We start from the raw sequence: 23,318 nt of genomic DNA, 5'->3' as shown, positions 1-23,318 counted from the left end.
TAAAGTCAGCTGCATCAGCTGTTAAGAGCAACATCTTCAAATGTTAATGTGTAAAACTATTTGTTAAACCAAAACTTTTCAAAACACCCTTAATTTTCTTTTACGAAATAAAACAAGGTTTTTACATGTCTGAACCACAACTAAAATCTCTACGAGGTATTAATGAGCCTGGAAAATGATAAGAATCCTCGTCACTCATTTACAACTATCAGATTGACTAGAAATGAACTCAGTTACTACTACACACAAGCATCAAAATCTACTGCAGTCAGTCAGTCAAGGGTATGCGAAAGACCATAATGTGACAAAAGCAGTCAGTCAGAAGTATCTAAATCAGTCCAGCCACAATCAGTTCCCCAGAGTCATCCACATAAGTCCAGCTGTTACCTAAACATGGGGTCAGTCATGTAAGTCCGCAGTTTCCCACACAGTCTCTTGAGTCTGTGCAAGGGCAAGTACCGCGTCAGGTGTCCCAGGGTCATAATAAGGGTCACTCGGAGCTCGGGGGCAGTGGCCGTCAGGGAGGGCAGTGTGGCACGCTCACCAGCGGTCAGACTGGTGGTCACGTTACGTGGCAGTTTAATCGTTCGATATCTGGAGGGCAGCTTGAAGGGCAGTTTGATTCGAGGTCTGGTGGGTAAGCGTCGTTTGAATGTCAGTTTTACACGGGGTCTGGAGGGCAGTTTAGATGGCAGTCTTAGGGTAAGTCTAGAGGGCAGTCTGATGCGTCTGAAGGGCAGTTTGATACGACTCCTGAAGGGACATCTAATGCATCGTCTGGAGGACAGTTTAATAAGTCTCCTGGACGGGAGTTTAATCCGTGGTCTACAAACGATTTTTATCCGAGGTCTGAAGGGCAGTCTGATAAGCGGAGACTTGGGTTGTGGCAACTGGGGCAACCTGAGGGGCTTCGGGGTGTCCTTGACCACGGGGCCTCGCGAGTCACACCTCCAGGTGGGACACGCCCGGGGACGCGTCCCAGCACACTCCCGGCACTCGGCGGCGCCAGCGACGGCACACGGGGCGCTTCCAGCCTCACACGCTGGTGTTCGAGACGCTGCCTTGCTGCGCAACACCGAGCACGTAAACAATGATAATAACTTATCAGTGATGCTGCGGTGATCAGGGGGAGTGTTGTTATCAGCGGGAGGCACTGACGACCTGCGTCCTACACACCACCGCTTATCTTCGGAGGCCAGCAACCCTTCATGGCACTTTGGTGGCCATGTTCGGCTGCACAGTTCAGACCACCACCATCCTGAAGCCTCCCTGGACGTTTCCCGAGCCCCATGCACCTCTACTCTCGGGTGGTTGCGACATTCACCCGGCCCAGCACTCTCCTGACCTCCAGAGAATGTTTCCAGTCCCACACGGCCCCACTTGCAGGTGCAAATTCCCTCCCTGATGACTCTGTCATCATCCTCTGCTTCCCCCTCCCCCTTGGCGCCGCTGTAAACCTCTGCTTTCCTTTCCTCCCTCATCATTTCACTATGGGTCTCACACGAGCATACTGAAGCGACGATAGGGAGAGAAAGGCGCGCGGCGCTACCCTCCTGTACTCTGGGGTTTCCCACTCCTCCCGGTCTGATGGCTTCACTGGGGAGACCTCCCTGTTCGGTATTCCCAATACGCCTGCCCAGGGTTATGTCCTGCGAGGCCCCGCTTCGGTAGCTGCCACAGACGCAGAACACGTCGTCAGGGCTATGGTAGTTCCATGACGAGGACGCCTTGAGCCACTCGTGGGCGTAGACGAAGGACGACGGCATCCACGACACCCACAGTCTATTGTCGTCCATGTCTCCGACGTCCGTCGTTACAACGTAGTAAACCCACACCATCGTCACACTACATATGGATAACACGTCCACAGAACATAAAACACAGGTCACACATTAAAGTTCCTTTCATAATAATAAAAACACGAAAATCGTACATGTTTCTGAAGGTACCAGAACTTTTTTTTTATCCGAAACTTTTTAATTTTATCAGAATAATTCCTCCGAAGCAACGGCTGTCCGCACTGCACTGTTGGTAAGGTGGGGTTACAAAAGCCCCAGTCGTGTTAACGAGACGAGACACAGGTCCGGGAGCGTTTAACAAATGCAGGTAGTGTCACAGATGGGTCTACACGTAGGTGAAGCAGGCGGGAGAGGGGTGTGCAGCTGGGCGAAGGGGAGCAGCCGGGGGCGTCCAGGTGAACGTGACAGCGCCGCGCGGCATACTGAGGACTCTGCCGCCGCCGCCGCCACCAGCACCAGGCTGGCTCCCGTACCGGGACGCACCTACACTGTCCACGCCCACGGCAGGAGCTTCAGCCGCCCCACCTACACCAGCAGAGGGAAAGGTGAGGTGAAGAGCGTGGGCAGTGAATGTCGAAGAAAGAGAAGTAAAGGATGAATTATAGGGTGAAGGTGCGTGAAAAAGGAGTAGAAATCAACAGCATATGGTGAGGAACAGAGGAAAGACATTGGAAGAGAAGGAAATCTTTAAGGGAAGTTCTAGCGGCATCACAGAAATGCAAGTGTGCGACCGACATGTAGCTGAAGGAATATGCCTGACGCGAAAGAAGAGCATAACAGGACCACAAGGTAAACAGAAGAGGATAACAGGGCCGCAGGTGTAAAGATAAATCACAGCACAAAGGGAAAAGGAAAGGGTCAAGGCAAGCCAGAGAGAGAGAGAGAGAGAGAGAGAGAGAGAGAGAGAGAGAGAGAGAGAGAGAGAGGTGAATATACAGGTAGAATTGAATATACATTCTTGTGAGTGGCAGGGAAGATGACAGGGGAGCAGGAGCAAGAAGGGCATGGTCACAGGCCAGGAGCAGGAAACACGTGTTATTAGAACAGGAGGAGGAGGAGGAGGAGCGGGGAGTGGGAGGAGCGAGCCACTCCCTGTGACAGACGAACTGGTTTAAGAACACCCGAGTCGAGAGGAAGGGAACTGCTACAGGAAGAAGGAGGGACATATTACGCTGAACGAAGAATTAGGGTCAGCAATAGAATACAAAACTAGTTCCCAGATGAGCAGGATCCCGTTACTGTCCAAACCATCCTCCCACTGTTGGCTGTATAACAATACTGGGGGCTACAACGTTGCCACCTCTTGAGCCCCCGTAACTCTGCTTGCACCACAGAGGACACCGGGACTTGCACTCAAGGTTATGTACGAGCACGGGAGGTGTCGTCTCGCTGTTCCTCGCCATGATGAACAGCCCTTGTCTTCATCGTTAAGAGGTGATCCATTCATCGAAAGCGGAATAAACCCAGTCGGAAGAGAATTCAGGATATGCTCCACGACACATACATGTGGCGGTCAGGTCAATGTCGTGCAGGAAGTAGGGTAAGCACGGGGGGTCTGCCTGGCACCCGCTTCCACCAGTTGGGTCACCGTTCCAGGCACCGACCGCTAGCTCACCTGCTCAACACACTCTTCCCACAATAATCCCATCGCGTGTGTCTAAATGACAGACAACCCCTTCGGCCAACGTTACTGCACACGACACCTCATCATCCCACTTTGGGAGCAACCATGGTGTCGGGGGCACCAGTGGGTGTCGTTCCTCCTCAAGCACCAGCAGCAGGAGCCAGGAACCTTACGTCAGAGCCACGTCACTTGCCTCAGCCTACGTCATTACCGAATTTTTCTGACGCATCATCATCATCATCCTTCTTCCCCCCCCCCTCTCTCTCTCTCTCTCTCTCTCTCTCTCTCTCTCTATATATATATATATATATATATATATATATATATATATATATATATATAACGTTAGTCATAAATCTCTCAATACCCTAGCATCACATAGCTGCTGGCAGCTAATCCAACGCATCGCCAAAAATTAGTCAACACTTGAGTTATTAAACGGAAGGCACGTGTACGGCAACCACCAAAATATCTCCTCCTCGGCCACTGCCTCTAGTCCATTCTTAACCCGTTCTGAACACGACAGTGCTATACATAGTATACTGCCCTGGCCTTTGACCCGACCTTTACGGGCTAAGACATACCTTAGCATCGCACCGCTGTGCTCAAGGGTAGGACCGTCGTGTTAAAGAACTTGAGTCAATTTAGATACATTGTTGCCAGAATAAGATCTTCCAGCACGTTCTGCAGACCTATTTGTAAACTGATTCAGAATGACGAAAACAAAGCAGTTCTGATCGTAACAAAGTATGAAAGTTGGCGAGACAGGATGTGGAAGACCTGGAGGATATGATTTAGATACCAGAATGGAAGTGGAAACGGGCGCAACCAAGGGGACTGAAATGAGTCACAAGTTGGAAGGAGCCAAGTTCTTGAGTGCATTACGAGGCAAAGGTCATTGTTAGAAAAAAATTGGGAATGCTTTAAGATATAGTAACCTCATCAACGATGCATGTATAAAGGACTTTGAACGCCAAGAGAAAGAAGAGAATGGATGTCTTTGAAATCAAATGCCTAAAGAAGATATTTGGTATGAGACATTGATCCTAGGTGGAATGACAGAGCCAGAGAGAGATGTGTGTGTTATGTACACTCGGAACCGAGAGGGTCGACCGTGGTGTGCTTATACATGGTTTCAACATATGAGTGAAAAAATACTACCAAAGCTACCGAGAGTCACTGCAACGACAGTTCAAGTGAACTCAGGCAATACAACAACACCATGTGCTCCCCCCACACATTAACCAGCGTTGGCAGTAGACCCCGCTCTGCGTGCCCTCGGCTGACCCACGAGGTCATAGAGATACAGAGTGCTTACGAGTATTCACGACAAGCTTTTGCCAAAAGGTAGCCTAAGTCATCCCGAAGCGCTCAGCGCAAAAAAAAAAAAAAAAAAAAAAAAAAACGCTAAGGCTACGAAGAACGAGTCGTGTGAGTTACTTGTTGTCAAGCGTTGGGTGTGACATGTGATCATGTGGGTAGAGATAGGCTTGTGCCTACTGCCTAGGCTGGGGCTCCCTGTACCGACAGTACACAAGATAAGCGCCTAATCAAGCTGCAGATTGTTGTGATGTGGTTACTGTAGCACCTGGAAAAGAACTTAGCTCTCGGATGTCACACACACATTCACTCTTTTGCCTTTGCATGCCCCTTAACACGCCTAAAAGGATCATTTGAATTAACCTGAAAAGAATTCCTCTCCACAGCAGCTCTGGGCATTATATACAGACCATCACAGAACGAATAATTACACTGAATAAAACAGCAACCTCGTGCACTTAGTCTGCTGCACTTTGCTGCATAACAGTAATCCATTGTCTGATTAATGTCAAAAATAGCTCCAAAATCCGTAGGGGGCAACTGAGGCATTTCCTGAACCTATCACGTCATTCAACATGGCGCGAGTACAACGTAAACGCCTGCTTAGCTTTCACAGTTTATCATCGTCAGGTAAAAGGTTCATTCCCGCTGACGAGCCACCAGCTTCCACCTCATGTATCTAACCCGACCCTGGCGGAGAGGGGCATCACAGTACGCATGTTGTTAGTTTTGATGACAATACATAATTTAATGTCATTAAGCCAAAATCTTTAACACTCGTCGCACACATAAGTGCGTCAAGTAGAGATGTTACTTATCCAGTCTAAATATCTGGAGTCAAGCTCTCAATACCTCACTCAAACTCCTGAGTGTTTGTTTTCTCTCTGACGTACATTTTTAATAGCGGATGCTTATCACAGACTGTTCGACTGCTGGCCAATACCAAAGTTCAACGATTTAGTGGTCCGAAAAACTTACTAAAGTCATCAACCATACCTCTTTAGAATCTGAAACTGTTATCTAGCATTGGGAAAACTGACACAAACGAGTTTTAAGAAATTATTATTCCGGGACAAACTTTTTCGATTACTCTGCCAGAGAGAGAGAGAGAGAGAGAGAGAGAGAGAGAGAGAGAGAGAGAGAGAGAGAGAGAGAGCAGTTGGTGCTGCTCTAACTAAAAATAGCGACGAGATGGGTTTTAAGAACACATCTTGCGACGTCAAACGACGGCGGTAATACGTGACAAAATGAATAGCTACAATAACCTTCGAAGACGAACCTATGCGCCTGGTTACCAGGAGTAACGTACGTGTGTGTGTGTGTGTGTACGTTGCAGGGGCCCAGGGAGTACCGGGCAAGGATGTGGTGATGAGAACCAAACAAGCGCAGACTGCCTCAGGGTTAAGGAACCGATATCACATCAGACTACAACGCTGACATCTGTGAAGCTCCCCCAGGAAAAGCTCCACCTGCGACCCTGTTGCTGTATCAGAAACGTTGTCCTCCCGATGTGTGGGGCAATATTAGCATGTTGCTGAGGCGGCGGCCCTCCCCTTCCTTCCTCCCTCCCTCGCTGTGGGATGAGGCGCCCCTCCCTCGCTGTGTAGCGAGGGTAAAGTGCCCTTCGTTCTGCACCATGCGGATGAAGTGTCACTCCCTATGTAGCATGTGGCTATCACTCCCTGTGGCTGAAGCGTCCCTCGCTATGTAGCATGTAGCTGAGGCGCCCTATGATATGCACAAGTGTCCTTGTGAGGTACGGCAGCGTGGCGGTAAGCTACGGCATCTGCTACCATGTAAATTATGGTGACAGAGCCTCCTTAACAATCCACCGCCACTTGTATACCCATGATCTTGCCGTATGGAAACATGGTTCCTGTGTACCACTTTCACAGTCACTCGCTCCGCTTCCAGTGACATTTTTCACGAGAAACATTGACTTCCTGACTCTGAATAATCTCCAGTTAAAGACGATGGCTAACACGGACAATATCCGTCTAATAGTCTTACAATTTATTCTCGGACCCATCACGTAAGTCTCTAAAAAAAAATTAGAGTAAAATGCAGCAGCCAAATTATGTGTGGAGAGGAAAATGGCAGCAGGTTTGGCACCACCATCCTCTATCAGCTTCACCTCCCTTGGCTTGCACGTATAAACAAGTATATAAATACAAGCGACACCTGTGTGTCTGAGGCACATTCTTCTAACAGTAAACGAGGAAGGGGGGTCATAATTTGCCTCTGTGGCACGATGAAATTAATTAACGCCAGGTTGAATATTCATAAGTATTTCCGTCTGTCCGGATGACACTTTTTCTGTGTGTGTGTGTGTGTGTGTGTGTGTGTGTGTGTAAGTGTGTGTAAGAAAGAGAGAGGTGTGCTGAATGATAAAGGAAAAAGCCCTCCTGTATGCAAATTATTCGTTTTTAAGAGGATGAAGAGGCAGGTTTACTGACCCACTGTAGTTTTGTAACTAACATAAATACAGACGTTACTAACATGAATACTGACGTCACTGGCATCAGCTGTACATATGCACGGTGTGTTATCCATATGAATTCTGTAAAGAGGGTTAACACTGCTCAGCGGCAGACGTCACATCAGATGCAGTGGCATCTTCCACATATCCCATCTGAACATTCACTCACAGTGAACGAGTTCTGAAAGGGAACTCAAGAGCTACCTTGAACGTCTTAGGGATCGGAGTTATCATTATTATTATTATTATTATTATTATTATTATTATTATTATTATGATAATGATGATGATGATGATGATGATGATGCACCTTCAAGGCTGCACTCCATGATGGACTCCTTTGCAGTGAAGAGGTCAGCGACTTGACAGCACTCCCGTCTACTGACTGTGGTTTAGCCCCGCCGTAAAACTCATCGCTTGCAGGCGGATTCCGGCAACACCCCACCAGATATATAATCATATATGCAAGAACTTGTCTGTGCCATGGGCTGTGTCAAAATAGATAGCAACCTACAAACACGCTTACCCATCCTGCTACAGCTCGACCTCTTTGTAGATGAAAGACTGATTTCTGTTGTCTAAGACATAAGACATTTTTCCACTACTGTCATGAAGGCGGCTTTTTCGAACGGTCCATTTCTCGTACATCGCAAGACGATCACTTAAGTTCATCACACTGCTCGAGTCTGCTGTTGACAGCCAGTAATGCCTCTGAGGGACAACCAGATGGCTCTCACACGGGTAAATCCAATCACTGACTCGCACAGGTGGTTGAATCCACAAGTGGTTCTTCGGTAATGGCCCCATCTCACCTGCAAGAGGCTTTTCTCGGAGAGCGTGGTTATCGTACCTTACAGATGGCCTAAGCAGACGACGCAGATGGTGAGGGGAAACTTGTAACACTCTGCTTGTGGTGTGGGACGTTCTGGTATCCACAAGTGTTCCGGTGCCCTACTTCACTGTCGTTATGTCGGTGCCAACACAAACACCATACAAAACCTCTGCCAGAAGTTCCTTCTCTGTCTTTACAGTCATATTATTAATAATTCGTGTTACACAAAGTAGAATAGCTCTGAGCATTTACTGTTTTAACTACTTGAGTAGGAAGGCACAAACTTTACGTATGACGGTATGATGTTTGACCAAACTCAAGGTCAGTTTAAAACGCCATCATATCCGGGAGCTTAATCAAGGATCGTACTGTCGTACTCAAAGATGGTAGAGTCGTGCTCAAGGATTGTTAACGCCGTGCTCAAGGGGTTAATTTCAATAACCTGTGTCGAGGCTGGTAATGTGACCAACTCTATTCTTACTAGAGGACTACAGTTCCCGAATTATTGAAGAGGAATTCATAAATGTTCATCGGTCTTTCCGTCCGACCGGCGTTCCCTACCACAAAACAGGTATTCCCCCATTACATCAAGAAACACCACCACCAGGTGTCCCTCGTTACGTTAAACCGGCTTTAACTGTTAACTACCTCGCTCGGTACAAGTCACACCTCGCTAACAACCCCTCCCCCTGGTGTTACTCGATACAGTCTATGTCTCTCCGAGGGGGTCCTCGCCATAACCTGAGCAACTTAACAACACTGGTAACCTTGGTTACGTTAGCCTTCCGACAACCTTGGGGTGGATGGTTTCGTGCTGGCCGCGGTAGATGGTAATTGTTGTGGTTGTGGCGGGAGAGGGCCGGTCCCACGCAGCACACAGGCAGAAACCACCACCTTGTGGCGCCTGGCCCACATTACCTCCTCTGAACTGGCACAACAGACTTCCTCCCTATTACACTGCCATCTTTTCCACCTCCCCATTCCAGCCTCCAGCCTGCTGCTTTCCTCTTCCTCCAACCCATATCCCAGATCTCTTACCTGCACCTTCTTTCTTTACTCCACCTTCTCTTCAGCTCCCACTTCCCATGATATCCTTCCCCTTCGCGCCCCTTCCGCTTCCATCCTCTGTCCCATGCGTCTGTCCTTCCCACGTCCTTCGCCTTCTACTTCCCATGCTCCATCTTCCCCCCCACATTCCATTCCCTCCTTTCATACCTTCACCCTCCTGCTTATCCACATCTCTCCCTCTCCTATGCCTCTTCCCTCTTCCTAATTCTAGACATCCATTAGCCCTCCATTACCCACTAAGTCCTCTCCTCCTCTTTCCTCCCATTCGTTTTCCCCTCGCCTGTTTCTTGACGCCTACCTTGGTCAAGGTGTAATTCCCTCTCTCTCTCTCTCTCTCCATCCGTCTCCGTTTGCATCCCTACTCCCTCCCTCCCTGCGTCTGTCACTGCAGAACCGCACCGGTCGTGAAGCCGTTGCCCACGACAGTGTTTGTTTGTGTTTGACAGTTTTACAGAGGCCTTAACACGGAATGTTCTAACAACCCAAGACTTTTATAGCCGCACTGGGTACACTTTCCGCACAAAACATTTTCTCTAGTGTCAGAGGGAAGGCCCTCTTTCTTTTGGTGGGGAATGGCTTAAAGAGTAGAGAGGAGGTTGGACAGAGAAGATACAGTGGTAGAGTGTAGAGATGTACGGTGTAGGTTATTGGTGTGTGTGTGTGTGTGTGTGTGTGTGTGTGTGTGAGAGAGAGAGAGAGAGAGAGAGAGAGAGAGAGAGAGAGAGAGAGAGAGAGAGAGAGATTATGGTTTTTCCCGTGCCTTGTTTATGTTCCCCGGCATACCAAGGGTAAGGGTCTTTACGTGATAACTGTTTGTGTGTTTGGGGAGGAGTTTTATACACGCGTTGCCCCCTTCTCGTAGCCTTGAATATATGTGTCATGTTTTTACTCCCGTGTATGTACACACACACACACACACACACACACACACACACACACACACAAACATACCAGCTCTGAGGCTTCGAGAGAATCAGGTGTGTTTCATGTTTGTGTTGCCATCTACGTTGTCCTCGAGTTTAATGCCTCATTACTCTGGGCTACAACTCTTAAATGTGTGTGAACCGGTTTTATATTAAGACAGAAACTGTTCTCTAGTATTTCTAGTAAAGAGGGGGGACAACATTTTCCCTATCTGTAGTACTTGTTACTTAATCCTACATTCATCCACGTACAAAGAAGTGCACCCGACCAGTTCTTATCAGCTCAAGTGAGGGGACGTGTCAATTGTACCTGTAAGCCGTAGTCACACATTTTAAGGGTGATACGTCTTCTCTTGCGCTGGTCCCAAGTCCTTGTTCCACACGGCCTCTATATTACCGCCTCCTCTGCACACCCCGGGGAAACACCCTGAAATAGTACTTACAGCAAAACTACGTGTGCTCCCACTTTAGCATCCTTTCCTCCCACACACCTTAGAGAACCATAACTTCCTCTGCCGCACCACGAGTCGCTTCATTCCCTCGGGTCCCATTCGTTGCCTTGTCCATTTCCTGGTACCTAAAGCAATCCACTTCCACCAGGAATAGCACGTGGTTCGGGGTTTGTTACTTATCTAAACTCAGTTTCCAGTTTTAACGACGTGATGTGTAAAGTCGAAGGCAGGATTACATTTCGTGTGACTGTGGTGGAGGCAAAGTGTTATTAACGGTTGCAGGAAGTCACACATTTGCCGTAAGCAGAGCTACAGAAGCATGCAAATTACTTGTTCTAAACGTTCGCGATAGAAATTACAAGCTGGTGTGGTGGGAGAACCCAAGAATGAAATATAAACCTAACCATTATCATAAACTGAGCATGTGACGGGGGGGTGGACGAGGGCTCAGTAAGTCTGCGATGAGGTCGACAGATTTAAAAGTTTGGGAATATCCTTCAGCTGCAGCTTGCACGAACTGGGCCACAATGGCTGAATTAATCACAGCTCGAAAAGAAACACCCAGGAATGGAACACACACACACACACACGACACGACACGACTGGGAAGGAATACCGCGGAACTAAGCCAGTGTAACACAAACACGAGGACCAGAAACTTGAGCCTGGCACTGCAGGGAGATCAACACCGCTGCAGACACCGTAACAACACAAGCCGGGCCACGAATCCAGGAAACTAGTGTTTCTGGCGAGACCAGTGTTGCGTTATGACTCATGAAAGCAGGGTTGCTTTAGAGACGGGTGTTGCGCGATGAAACACACGGGCCTCTGTGACGGTCGAGAATACAGATACACGTTAGGGGATATATGTAAGTACTCGTGCAGGTACCACAAAAAATACGGAAACGAGAGAGAGAGAGAGAGAGAGAGAGAGAGAGAGAGAGAGAGAGAGAGAGAGAGAGAGAGAGAGAGAGAGAGGAGCGGAGCTGTGGTGGTGTAGGCGTGCGAGTGTGGGCGAGGAACAATGAGGCCAGCAGGTAATGTTGCCACAGCCACGCCACACACCTGGCTGACCACCACCACCACCACACAGGCTGGCCGGAGATACAGTCCTTCCTTGCCAATCACATTTCATTATGGCGGGGACACTCGTGTACTGCATTCTCTACCCCTGGCTCACGGCAAAAACTCTTCTACGCGTACGTGAGTTTAGTCTCTCTCTCTCTCTCTCTCTCTCTCTCTCTCTCTCTCTCTCTCTCTCTCTCTCTCTCTCTCTCTCTCCAAGTTATCCGCACACCCACTTCTCGAGACACTGTAACCTCCGCCATTCACGAGTGTGCCACATATATTAATATATCGCTGACAAAGACATTTTAACTCCAAGCCTCGTTATCTAAGGCTCGATGGCTGGACTGGTTCCAACACGCACTGTTTTCCCCAGCGATAATGTAAATAATGATCAGAAAGATGATATTCCTTGATGTAATGTTATACCTAATTGCAACCCTGTTATGTAGTAGTAGTAGTTGTAGTAGTAATAACAATACTGATAGACATGGTTCGTAACTCTCGTAATGAATTGTCCTCTAGTGACCTTGACCTCTGACCCCTCCATCTAGAAAGTTACACAATGTGAGGTTACTTTGTCAGCAATATTTGTGGATCAAGTTTGGTCGTCCTTCGATGACCTCGTCACGAGATATGTGCAAAAGAAAATAAAAAAGGCAGCAGCATTTCATTGCATACGACCTTGTGACCACTACCTCTGATCCCTCGCCTTGAAGATACGTTCTAAGTCATGTAACATCGCGTACATGTGACTGGGTCTCCTACACCCAGGACAGGGTCGAGGCAATATGCCCGTCTTTACAGCAAATAATAATAATAATAATAATAATAATAATAATAATAATAATAATAGCTGAGTACAATCTACAGACTCAGTATGACAGACACGGAAGAGAATCATTCATACTAAAGTATTACAAACGTATTAAGAAACGTGTTCTTGAAAGACAATGTTTGACGAGAGAGAGAGTTAGTGTTCAGCCCTCCCACTGGGGCAGGACGCCACGCTCCCCACGTCCTCCAGAGGACTACAGTTCCGGACTTGTCCGGCGGCCAGACCCGTGAAATCAAAGTCTACAAGTCATGATTTTATATCGAAAAAAATTGGAATGTAACCCGATTGAAATTCTACAATTAGAGACTGCTGGTCGAAGGCATCAGTTAAATTCATATTAACACATTCGTTCAAGCAAAATACCGCTGATATGAAGGAAAAATGAAATTGTGAAAATTAAACATTTGAGGAAAAAATTAGGATTAAAAAAATACAAGATCTTGGTCAATTATGCTTCCTGCTCGTGTTTCAAGGTCGAAATCATACACCGCAACCGACCTTTCACCACCCTTCACGACACCCCACCAGACACACACACACACACACACACACACACGATCATCACCCCAACACCATAGTCTTTCAGAGCCTGCCACCTCCTGCCCTTAGCACTGTCAGGGTCCAACCAAACGCCAAGCACCTCGCATTCTTACCATACCAACTGTTCACCATAGTCTAACCCCATCAAGGTCCTTCCCATCAAAGTATCTTAAATTTCCACCTCACTGTAACGTTAAGAACTTCTACTGCAGTCGTCAGCACAGCCTATCTGCCAATTGTCAGCAGATTCGATCAGCCGATCGTCACTACATACTACTAAAGAGTCGACACTGTCTACCTCACACTGAACACAGTCTACGTCAACACTGTGTCTCTTTGACAATCAGTCATGACTATCGACTTGGGGTAACCGTCCGCACGTTCTGCTTGCCCTTCATAACCTTTGCCACCAACCCTTAGCACATCCACCCTTAGAACAGCCTCATGAACCTTTAAATCCACCCCGTAGCACCATCCACCCGGTGCAACCTTTCACTCCAGTCGTCAACCTTGGTACAACTCCCGAAGAGCCTCTCATCCCAACCCTTACCACACAATCCACCTCGATACATTTTTTTTTAATGGTTATCATAGGAAAAGGGACTGAACTGGGCGGGGGAAAGGCAGAGTGGAGGAAGGAAAAGAAAGCAAGATAGTTACAGTGCACACACACATATATATATATATATATATATATATATATATATATATATATATATATATATATATATATATATATATATATATGGTGTAGGTTTTACCGAGATGTGTGGGTGGTTTACTGAGTATATTTACATAATAACCCTGGCAGACTGGGAATGTGTGTTACGATGTTGGTTGGTTTTGTGAGGAAATTGGCCTTAGGGCCCCACCTCCACACCTAGCACTCTCTATTCTGTACAGTCCCCTTCCTCAGCTAAACTACTTATCAGAAATTCACCTACAACCCTCCTCATCCCTTCTTCTCCTACAGATATTAACCTCCTTCACTTCCCATTTTCCACCCCCAGGAAAACTCGGCAACCCGGATCACCACGTCACCACCGCTCCCCCGGGCCACATCTCTCCACCTCCCAATGCAAGGGAGTCAGCCAGGATGGGACATCTTGAGCCACATTCCTCAGGGTCCAACTCACACTGCTCGGCCCAGATGAGCGCGATAAGCAACGCCGCAAAACTGGCCGAGAACCACCACTGTGCCAAGGTAAAGTAAACAGTAAAACTGATGTTATATTTCTCGATACGGAAGGAATGCTTGTATGTGGGTCATGCGGGACCACGCTGCTGGTAAACAAGGCATCGAGGAAAGGCTCAGAGAAATGTTGATCCCAGAGTAAATAATTGTCTGAATAGATACATTAGCTGTTCGAAATATATTGGGCGACATCTGCTTTCAGAGTTACGTTTCACTGATAGTTATTTGTTTTCACTGTCAGGTATACCATACCACTCCCGGGATAGATTCAAAATTAAGCAGACTTTCATCTAAACTTTGTGGATTACTTTCATAAACACTTGAGAGCAGATAGCCAATATGCTCAGCGTCATCGACCGAGGTGTTCAGGCCTGCATTTCAAGAGAGGTTTATTTATATACCTGCGCCTCAGCTTAATGAATCAAACTTTGTTCCTTTTCACTGTTCCCCTCCGGGTTGGCCATTCCGAACAATGATCGATCATCGTAACATATTTTGGTACTATGTACAGTCATTAAATAATGGATGCCGGTCGCACTGCAACAATGGAAGCAGGGCACTTGCGTCATGTTGTTTTGCTCACGTTTTCTTTACTAAAGGCGCCAGCCTGTCAGAAAACGGGGGCTGTGTAACCGACAAGACTAACCTTGCCGGCCCGCTAATCGATGCTTGATAGGTAGGTTCTGTGTCCTTACGTAACTTAAACTGCATATACTGACGTTAGCCTAGCAACTAGTCTGACCTTCCAGCGTAAAACCCGTAACAAAGTCATCTGCCTACGATAATTTAGTTGAAAAATCGACCATTACAAAAGCGATTTCCACAAGGTGATGCAGAAAGTTTGAGAGCAGCGCATAAGACACCGAAACCTCGCTTTCCCTAATAATTTGATGACCGTCTCGGGTAACTTATTTAAATCGTCAAAACTAATTTGTTTCCCCAAAACGGCCAGTGAACTTTACGGAATTCTAGCCTAGAATATATTTTTTTTCCCCGCGCAGGACATCGATACAAAATTGAAGAAAGTTCTCATTGTCCCGCTACTAAATCGATCACCTCACTCGCTCTGTCACCTTACTGTTCAAACGAAACCTACGCTCGTAACGTAGTCAAGTGCCACCATTCACATTCTTCACAATAAAACACACGGGGTCGAATCTTGGGGGGGCCACACAACCGACCCAGGTGTTCATCCTGACTTCGGGGCTGGTCGATATGTGTAACTGGCTGAGGCGGGCGTACTATTTATGTTACGGGGGAAAAAAGTCTTACACTTGTTTTGCCCCGTTTTTTAAACACACACACACACACACACACACTTTAGGCATTGTGTGTGTGTGTGTGTGTGTGTGTAGACAGAATTGAAAGCGGTGTACAACTCTCTCCCCATAGTCATTACACAATATGGCACGCAAGACCAAAATGGTTAAGCACCTAAACCCACAACAATTCAGTAACCCGCAGATGCTGCAACACCCGCGCTAGATTCTTCTATGGAAACGTTCCAACTGGGCGACCGTAACGTTTCAGCAACGTAGCTACATTGGTCCTGCAGCGTCACCAGCACACGTGTTGTCCCAGATACTTTTGTTTACAGATATGTTGCACCCACTGCCAAGGATGGGGAGGTGGGGAGGGGTTGATGAAGGCGGAGGGTGAGAGGTGTTATGGAGGCTGACTGTCTGCTGGTAAAATAATGGGATGGTGTCACACGGGGGAAATTTACTTGTGGTGAGCGATCCCTCCCACATCTCAACTTGTGGTACGTGGTTTACTGTAAATCTTTCCATGTGGTCAGATGCCATTACTTCAGGTACACGCTTTATCGCTCATTGTTACTTGTAGTACGAATTCTATTAACAATCTTTACTTTTACATCACGAATTCATGATAATCTTTTTTCGAGGTGCATACTCTATCGTAGTCTTTACTGAGCGTACATCATGAATCACGGATCCTAAAGACAAAATTTACTTTCGCTTCTCATTTTCTCTTTTCCTAACATGAACGACGCGAATGGTTACGTTCAGCTTCTCTGGCACACACAATCACTGATTATTCGATGTGAACTACAGCTCGGTCAGTGAAAGGTAGATCCTTACTGGCACTATGCTTCCGAGTACCAATGCTACAGGTTTCCAAGAAAACGTTACGTGGTTACTATTGATGCGCCAACTCTGAACTTGCCGCATTTTCTTCATTTCATATACGTACAGTACAAATACACTTGTCTGTCCTCCTTAACTACCCTAACAAATTCACAAGAGCATATCATTACAAAAATACTGCCGTTAGGATTTAGTACGACACAAAAGGCATACATGCAACCAAGACTACGTCTACATTAGTCAGTTCGAACTACATAAGAAGTTAATTTGGGAACAACCAAGGGTTGGCGGTGTTGGTGCGTGTTAAGAGGGCTGGGTGGCACACACACAACAGTACCGGCGACGTGTGGCGTCAACGCTGTGGTCGTGGGCCGCGCCGGACAGGTACTGAAGGGTTTCCTGTCTCAAGTCGTCTTCTAGGGGTTCAGGGGAGTGGCTGCCGGGTCTTCTGGCGGCGAGGCTAGTGAAGGACGAAGGTCTCGGCCGTGAGAGCAAGTGAGGAGGAATCTCCAACTCCACGCGGTACTTCGAGTTGGCCGAATAGGCCCGGCGCCTGGACCTCGATCGCTGTCTGCTCTGTGGCCTGGAGCCTTCCCGCGGCACTGACGATGTGTCGCGACTTCTGTGTGAGCCCGAGGGCGGCAGCGGAGACCTCGGGGGCTTGCCCATATCGCAGGGTGACGAGGCTTTGGCAGGCCGGTATGGAGGGTCGTCCTGGTACTGCCCCAACCACCGGCAGGAAGGCATGGGTCTGTCCTGCAGGTGGGCACCACGGCTGTCGTCCGGGTAGGTGTGAGGAGAGTCGGGGTAGGACTGGCGGCACCAGGACCCCGCTCTCGCACCCCATCTCCCGCCTAAACAGGACATGACGTCAGCAAAGAAGGACTGGTGCTGCAGTTGGTGTTGGTGGATCTGATGGAGGTGTTGTTGGTGAAGATGTTGATGGTGCTCCCACATAGCCTTGTGCCACTCCCACGCGGCGGCATGCTGTTCCCAGCCAGGGGTAGCATGCTGGGGCTCGGGTGCGTCTGACGGGGCTGCCGAGTGATCTGTGGAAAAGGTGTCACCAGAAGCCCGTGGGGTGGGAGAGAGTGGCTGGACCTCTTCCGGGACGAACTCATCTTCCACGATGGAGTAATCTGTAGCATCGTGGTACTCAGGCGGCGTTCGCCCTCCAACGTGCGAACCAACAGGAGTGGACTGTGATGCCTCACCTTCCTCCGCTGCTTCCTGAACGCCAGCTTGGGTGAAAGAACTCTGGAGATCGACGGAGACAGTTTCTTCCTCCCAATCGCTGTTTTCACCTTCGCCGCTGGTAGTCCAAAAGCCAGACAAACGGCGCTTCCTTGTCTTCGGGTTTGATGACTCGCTAGCTCGGTCTTCACTCGCTTCTCGATTACCTTCGAGGAATTCTGCTAGTGGGCTCTGTTCCTTAAGGTTTTCATAGTCGGGCTCGTAAACTCGTTCCTTTGGCGTAGCACTGAGGTAAACCTTGCCGTAGTAGTCGGTGCTGGAGACGCTGGACCTCAGGTCGGAGTCTGTGGTGGCCCAACAGGGACTGGCGTGAACCAGGCTGCTCTCCCTCTTCCTAGAGTCCTGTGAACTGAGGGAATCCACGAACTGGCCGCGGAAAGTCGGCATGCCCAAACTGGACGGGCTTGACCTGCCGGATGAGTCAGTCCTCGTCACGCAGGGCACGGCGTGAACCACGCCACCATCGCTCGCGTGAGGCTCATCTTTCAAGTCACAATCATTCGACGATAACTTTTCCCAATCAGATGCCACGTGGCAGATTTCAGGAGAGTCACTTTTTCTGGACTCATCTTCAGTTTTGATATCACCGGATAATTCATATTCGTCACTGTCACTTTCTGTATCACTGTCATCGCGTAAAGACGTTAAAGATGCCACATCCTCGTCTGCCCGTACACGAACCTTCACCTCTCCCTCCGAAAGATTAACATCCACGTCACAGTTCAAGTCTCCACTTATGGTTCTAGGGAGGCTGGTGGTACTGGCGCTGCCCTGCAGCTCGACCGAAGCGGAGGAGGTTGGCCTACGGTCAGTAGTTGCGGTAGTTTTCTGATGGAAGGACAAGGGCTCATACTGCGAGCACGTAATGAAGGAGTACCGTTCCGTCAAATCCTCGCATAGTGATTTCGGGCGGTCGTACACGGTGGAACCCACGGCGCTGTAGTAGAAGGACGTCGAGTCGGATGCGACGGACTCTGCTGACGGCGAGTTTGACAAACGCCCCTCCCGGGAGCCGTCGACTGAGCTGTCCTCCCATGTGTCCTCGGCCTGGGGTCTTCTCCAACGTGTCGGGGAAGAGGTCAGCGACCCACCAGACGTGCCAGACGAGTGTGACGTCCTACGATGCCTCGATGACTGCGGCGGCGTCGTGGGCAGGGATGGTGGTCGGGGACGTCGCCGGCGACCAGGTGTTCCCGTACTAGAGTCAACACCGAATGACCCGCCAAGAGTACTTCTGCCCGTGCCGCCATCCAGACACGCACTTGCGCGTAGCCAGTCTTCCCCACAATTCCGACGACTTATATTCATCTCCTCGCTGTCCCTCCTTGAATCGCTGGTACGCGTCGGACTGTTTTCTTGGTCTATCCTCGATCCACTGTTTTCTTTTCCTGACCCGCAGCCATGTATTTCTACTACCTCGCGGCCGCCGTTCTCACCACCACTGCTTCTTGGCTCTGCATTATAGCCATCCCTCTCCACTCTCTCCCCGTTCGACCCGCCGCTATTTTTCCTTGACCGTCTGCTGTGTTCATGGAGCCTCTTGCTGTGCCCGCTACTTGACTCGGTGTGTACTCTAGCTGACCCTGACCTTGAACGTCCGTATGACTCCGTCTGCGGGCTCTTGTGGTTCTCCGACCCGTGGGTGTGACTTGTTCGTCTCGTGGACAACGGAGAAATCTTTGCTATAGATGCAACTCTCCCAAGCTCTTCTCTACTGTCACAGCTCCTGTCCGAGGCAGCAGGAGTTCCCGGCTTACGAAAAGAAAGGTTTTCATGAAAGTTCAGGTTTTCATACGAGACTTGTGGGCGTGGGGTGGGAGGGTTCGAGCCGCTCAGTGTATAGCTGCTCTCAACGGGATGTTCAGCGGTGGTGGGCAGGTTGCACCGGAAGTTCCTTTCTACTGAGTGTGAAATTGGCTCCCGGCCACGCCTGACTCGGGGACTAGCTCGCGGGCTCTCAAAACGCTGCCCACCCCACTCGTTACTCCCTCCATTTATAAATGTTTTACCTGCGGATTCCTCGGTGTTTTTGCGGCGGGTGGGCGGTGTGGGCGCAACGACGTTGTCTGCAGAGTCATGGCTATTCTTGCGGGCGCGGCGTGGGCGTGGACTGGGAACAGGAGCAACGTCACCAATGGCGTATTCTAAGCCACTCTTGCTGCTATCTTTAGTGGCGGCGCGCACCTGTAATACCTCAGTTTTCGTTGAGGAAGCCGCGTCAGGCTTGCCACTACTAGCCCCACCACCCGACGAACCTTTGGTTCTGTTGGATGACCGATTATCGGCAAGGTCGCTACCAATACGGGGCGTCGGGTCCGGCGACACCTGGGAGCAGACCTCACTAGAAAGCTTTCTGGCGTCACGTTCCTTCTTGACACCTTCCCCTCTGGCATCAGGTGTGTGCACTCCCCTGAACCGGGGCGCCGCTGAACCAAAAGCGTTCAAGATGCCCGAGAAATACCTCCTAGGTTTGGATTTAGTCTTGTTTTTGGAACTATTCTTGCTTGACTTCTTCGCATTTTCATCTTTGGCATCGCTCACCGGCTTTGACGTTTTAACGTCGGTGTTGGAGAGTTTAAATCCTTGAGTCAGGAGCCTGGGAGACTCGGGAGATGCCTGTTGGGCTTCGCCGATGTTGTACTCTGATATGCAGGTGTTGCTGCTGCTACTGCTGGGAAAGGCTGAAGTGAGGAAGGTGGGTGGATGCTTGTGTCTCCCACTCTGGCTAACACCTAACTGGGGCGGCCCAAGCACTAGCTCACTCCTCTGTACTGGCGTTCTACCACCACCCTGCTTGCTCTCCTCACGGGGGGTCCGTAACGTCTGGGTTTCGCTCTGCTCCCCACCACTCAGGGGCACTTCGATGACCGTGCGCTGCGTCGTTAGGGCAAATTTGCGATCGTTGCCAGTAGCAACTTGAACACGGTGCATGTGGTACTCATTATCGAACACTCTGGTGGAGGAGGAGCTCGTTGTACCTAAGTCCTCCTCGTGTGAGGCATCGTGGCGACGACGGCCGTGACCCGAGGATAATGGTTTCGATTTGCTACCAGCCTTAGACTTGGGCCTCGGTATAGCGTGGCAGCAACTACTGGTGCCGCTGGACGAGGAAAGGGTGTCGGTGCTGGCCCTCCACTCGGAGGAAGTTCTCTCACTCCTCCGTGCGGAGTCCACGCTGGAAGACCGCCTCGTGGGACCTGCCTCAAGAACAGTCCTAACCCTCTGGTTACCAGGGTTCACTGTCCCATCGTTTACTCTGCGTCCTGCACATATGTTAGAGCCTTCATCTTGTTTGATGTTTTGGTAAGTGCGTGTATTACGCCCCTCACTTGGCGACCTTCCCCACGATCCTACAGGCGGGTGTTCCTTCGTAACAGAGTTGTGAGGAGGTTTGGCTTTGGAAACCTGGTGTTTTGAGTCCGGCGTTAGGGTAAGGTCGTGGCTGGGCCTCCGGGGTAGAGGCGGGATCAGGTGAATGGATATGTTGCTTCTGTTCATCTCGTTATCTTGTTTTGGCACCTTCCCACTGTGATCTACATATTCCGTGTGATCTTGCGCTACTCCTGTTACAGTTTGTTTCTCGTAATCACTAACTGCATCAAGAAATTCCTTCTCCAACAGCTTAGTCTCACCACTTTCGTCTCGTGCTTTATCCTCCTTAAGACTTCCTTTGTTTACACTCTCACCACTTATAATTCCCCCCTGAGCCACTCCCTGAGCTACCCTTTCATCTCCCTGCACCACTTTATTTTCACCGTGAGCCTCTTTGCTCCTCCCTGGCTCACTTGGCAGAGCCGTCTCTCCCGGCGTGTCGGTAGCTTCACAAGGCACAGATTTTACTGCTTCGAGTTCTTGGGCTTCTATACCCTCCCTGAGGACAGCGAGGGCATTCTTGATGACACTGCCGTTTAGGACAAAGTGATGGTCGTGCGACACGTCCGAGTGGTGGACGACAAGGCCCTGGGTGAGAATTCTGTGGGTCCTCTCGGTTGTGCTGTCGTCCACACTGCCGCCCCCATCAACACTGCTGCCTCCCCCACCACGCCCACCGCCGACGTTACCCTCTCCCACTACGCCCACCTTTTCCACATTTCTGCGGACACAGTCACACAGCACTTCCTCGCATACATCCTTATCCGCACTTGCTTTGAATTTGCCATTGACAAACTCCAGATTCTCCACAACGCCAATGAACTCATGGCTGTCTACCTCTTCTTTGTGAGGGATCGTGGTAACTGGGCTGGGCACATTACCTCCACCACCACCACCCACTCGTACTCTCTCATTATTTCTGTTGCTTTGGCCGTTGCCTCGTGAGGGGCGCCTCTTACTGTCCAAATCGTGTTGAGGAAACTGTAGCAACTTGTGCTCCTTCACTTTGCGAAGACCAAGCCTTAGGCGCGAGAGTTTGGTCTCGTCAACACTACAGGATTTGCGGGTCTGGTACCCACACACCGGCGAATGTTTATATGGGGGGGTTTGGGCGGCTGCCTCCCCTGCCCGCCCTAAGATGCCGCCATCCTCGCCCCGCCACCTCACTCGCCCGGTGCCGTTCTTGGCGGCACCGTCGCGGCCCCCACCACGGGTGTCTGCGGCATCTGCACCTACAGGCGTTGCTGCCGCCGCGGCATGCTGGCCCAGCTGTTGCTCCCGCCGCCCCACGCTGACGTCACTGGATGGTCGTACGTCTGGCGCACTCCGCCAGCGGCGCCACACCTGGCCCAAAGTGTCCTTGTCACTCGGCTCCACATCGGCCTCGTACCCGAGCGAGTCGTCTGTGAACCATGAGTTGGTCTCGTCAGTGTCACAGTAGGTCGTGTCGTCAATGCTCGGGCTCCGCCAATCTGCCTGCTTATTTACATCGTTGTCTTCGTCGTCGTCTTCGTCGTCCTCGTCGTCAGATGTCGACGTGGATTCTGAGGACGACGATGACGAAGAGTCCTGAAGGTCTACACTTTTACCGTCGAATATGTTGTCCGCGGTCATCGACCTCTTAGGAAGTGGGTGAGTGATGGTCTCCGAGTCCTTCTCCTCCAGATCTGAGAGGGGAGCGGGGTCCTTGAAGTACTCCTCAACCACCTGCTTGACGAAAGCCTCGTCCTCGTGCCATGTCTTGCGCTCGCCTGCCAGCAGCGAGGCAACATTCCTGGGCTTGGAGAGGACGTCAGCAGTCACGGGCTCCCCATCGTTATCGTTGCGTAGCACGTCGCAGGACACAGCGTGGTACGTCAGCTGGGGCTTCTTTACGAATATGTAGCTGTCGTCTTTCGTTCCGTCACCACCACCTTTATTACCACAGTAAGCAGAATTAAGAGAGCTGAGTCTGGCATTGACGCCCAGAGCGGCCACTCGCCGTCTCATGTTCCTACCAACATAGTTAACATAAGCTGGCCTTACCTCGGCACTGGCGGTGCCAGGGAGGCCCTGACAGCCGCAGGTGAGACTCTCGCAGCTGGCGGCCCTGACGTGGCTGAGGGTGTGGCGCTTCAGATGCTCCACACCCTCATACCCGCCGAAGGAATCGCCGCCCGAGGTCTCCCCAACGCTGTCATCCAGGTTCCCCAAATGCATACATGAGAGAGAGGCCCACCTGTAGCGGCTCTTCCGCTGCCGATGCCGCGGTCCCACGCCTTCCCAGCACCTCTTCTGGCCCTTCCGGCTCCCACAGGCAACAGGGTTACTGCCCACCTGTTGCTGCAGAAACTGGATCTGTTGTTGCGTCACCTGTTGCTGCAGGTTTGGCACGTGGACCGAGTACTGGGGCAGCTGTGCTGGCGACATCTCTTCGTCTTCGTCTCCTCCTCGATGACTACACTCGGCG

At 50.0% G+C, this 23,318-nt stretch overlaps 1 protein-coding gene and 1 long non-coding RNA gene across 3 annotated transcripts in view; one reads left to right on the top strand and one right to left on the bottom strand.

Moving 5' to 3' along the window:
- The window catches only part of LOC139763189 (uncharacterized), a 64,433-nt gene extending 41,352 nt beyond the window's left edge, over positions 1–23,081 (bottom strand). For both annotated transcript variants that reach the window (XM_071688930.1, XM_071688931.1), the window contains exon 1: positions 16,581–23,081. In XM_071688930.1, the coding sequence (XP_071545031.1) occupies positions 16,581–23,068 (6,488 nt within the window). In that variant the 5' untranslated portion in view covers positions 23,069–23,081. The remainder of the gene's footprint in view (positions 1–16,580) is intronic.
- LOC139763192 (uncharacterized) overlaps positions 1–23,318 on the top strand; it is an 84,231-nt gene that overhangs the window by 15,382 nt on the left and 45,531 nt on the right. The window contains exon 3 of the long non-coding RNA XR_011716060.1: positions 13,951–14,144. This is a non-coding gene — a long non-coding RNA (uncharacterized lncRNA). The remainder of the gene's footprint in view (positions 1–13,950; positions 14,145–23,318) is intronic.

Source organism: Panulirus ornatus, chromosome 46, assembly GCF_036320965.1.
Source record: "Panulirus ornatus isolate Po-2019 chromosome 46, ASM3632096v1, whole genome shotgun sequence".
In the NCBI taxonomy this organism is placed as follows: Eukaryota; Metazoa; Arthropoda; class Malacostraca; order Decapoda; family Palinuridae; genus Panulirus; species Panulirus ornatus.
Note: the sequence above shows the minus strand (reverse complement) of the source record. Positions and strands in the feature narration are given on the sequence as shown.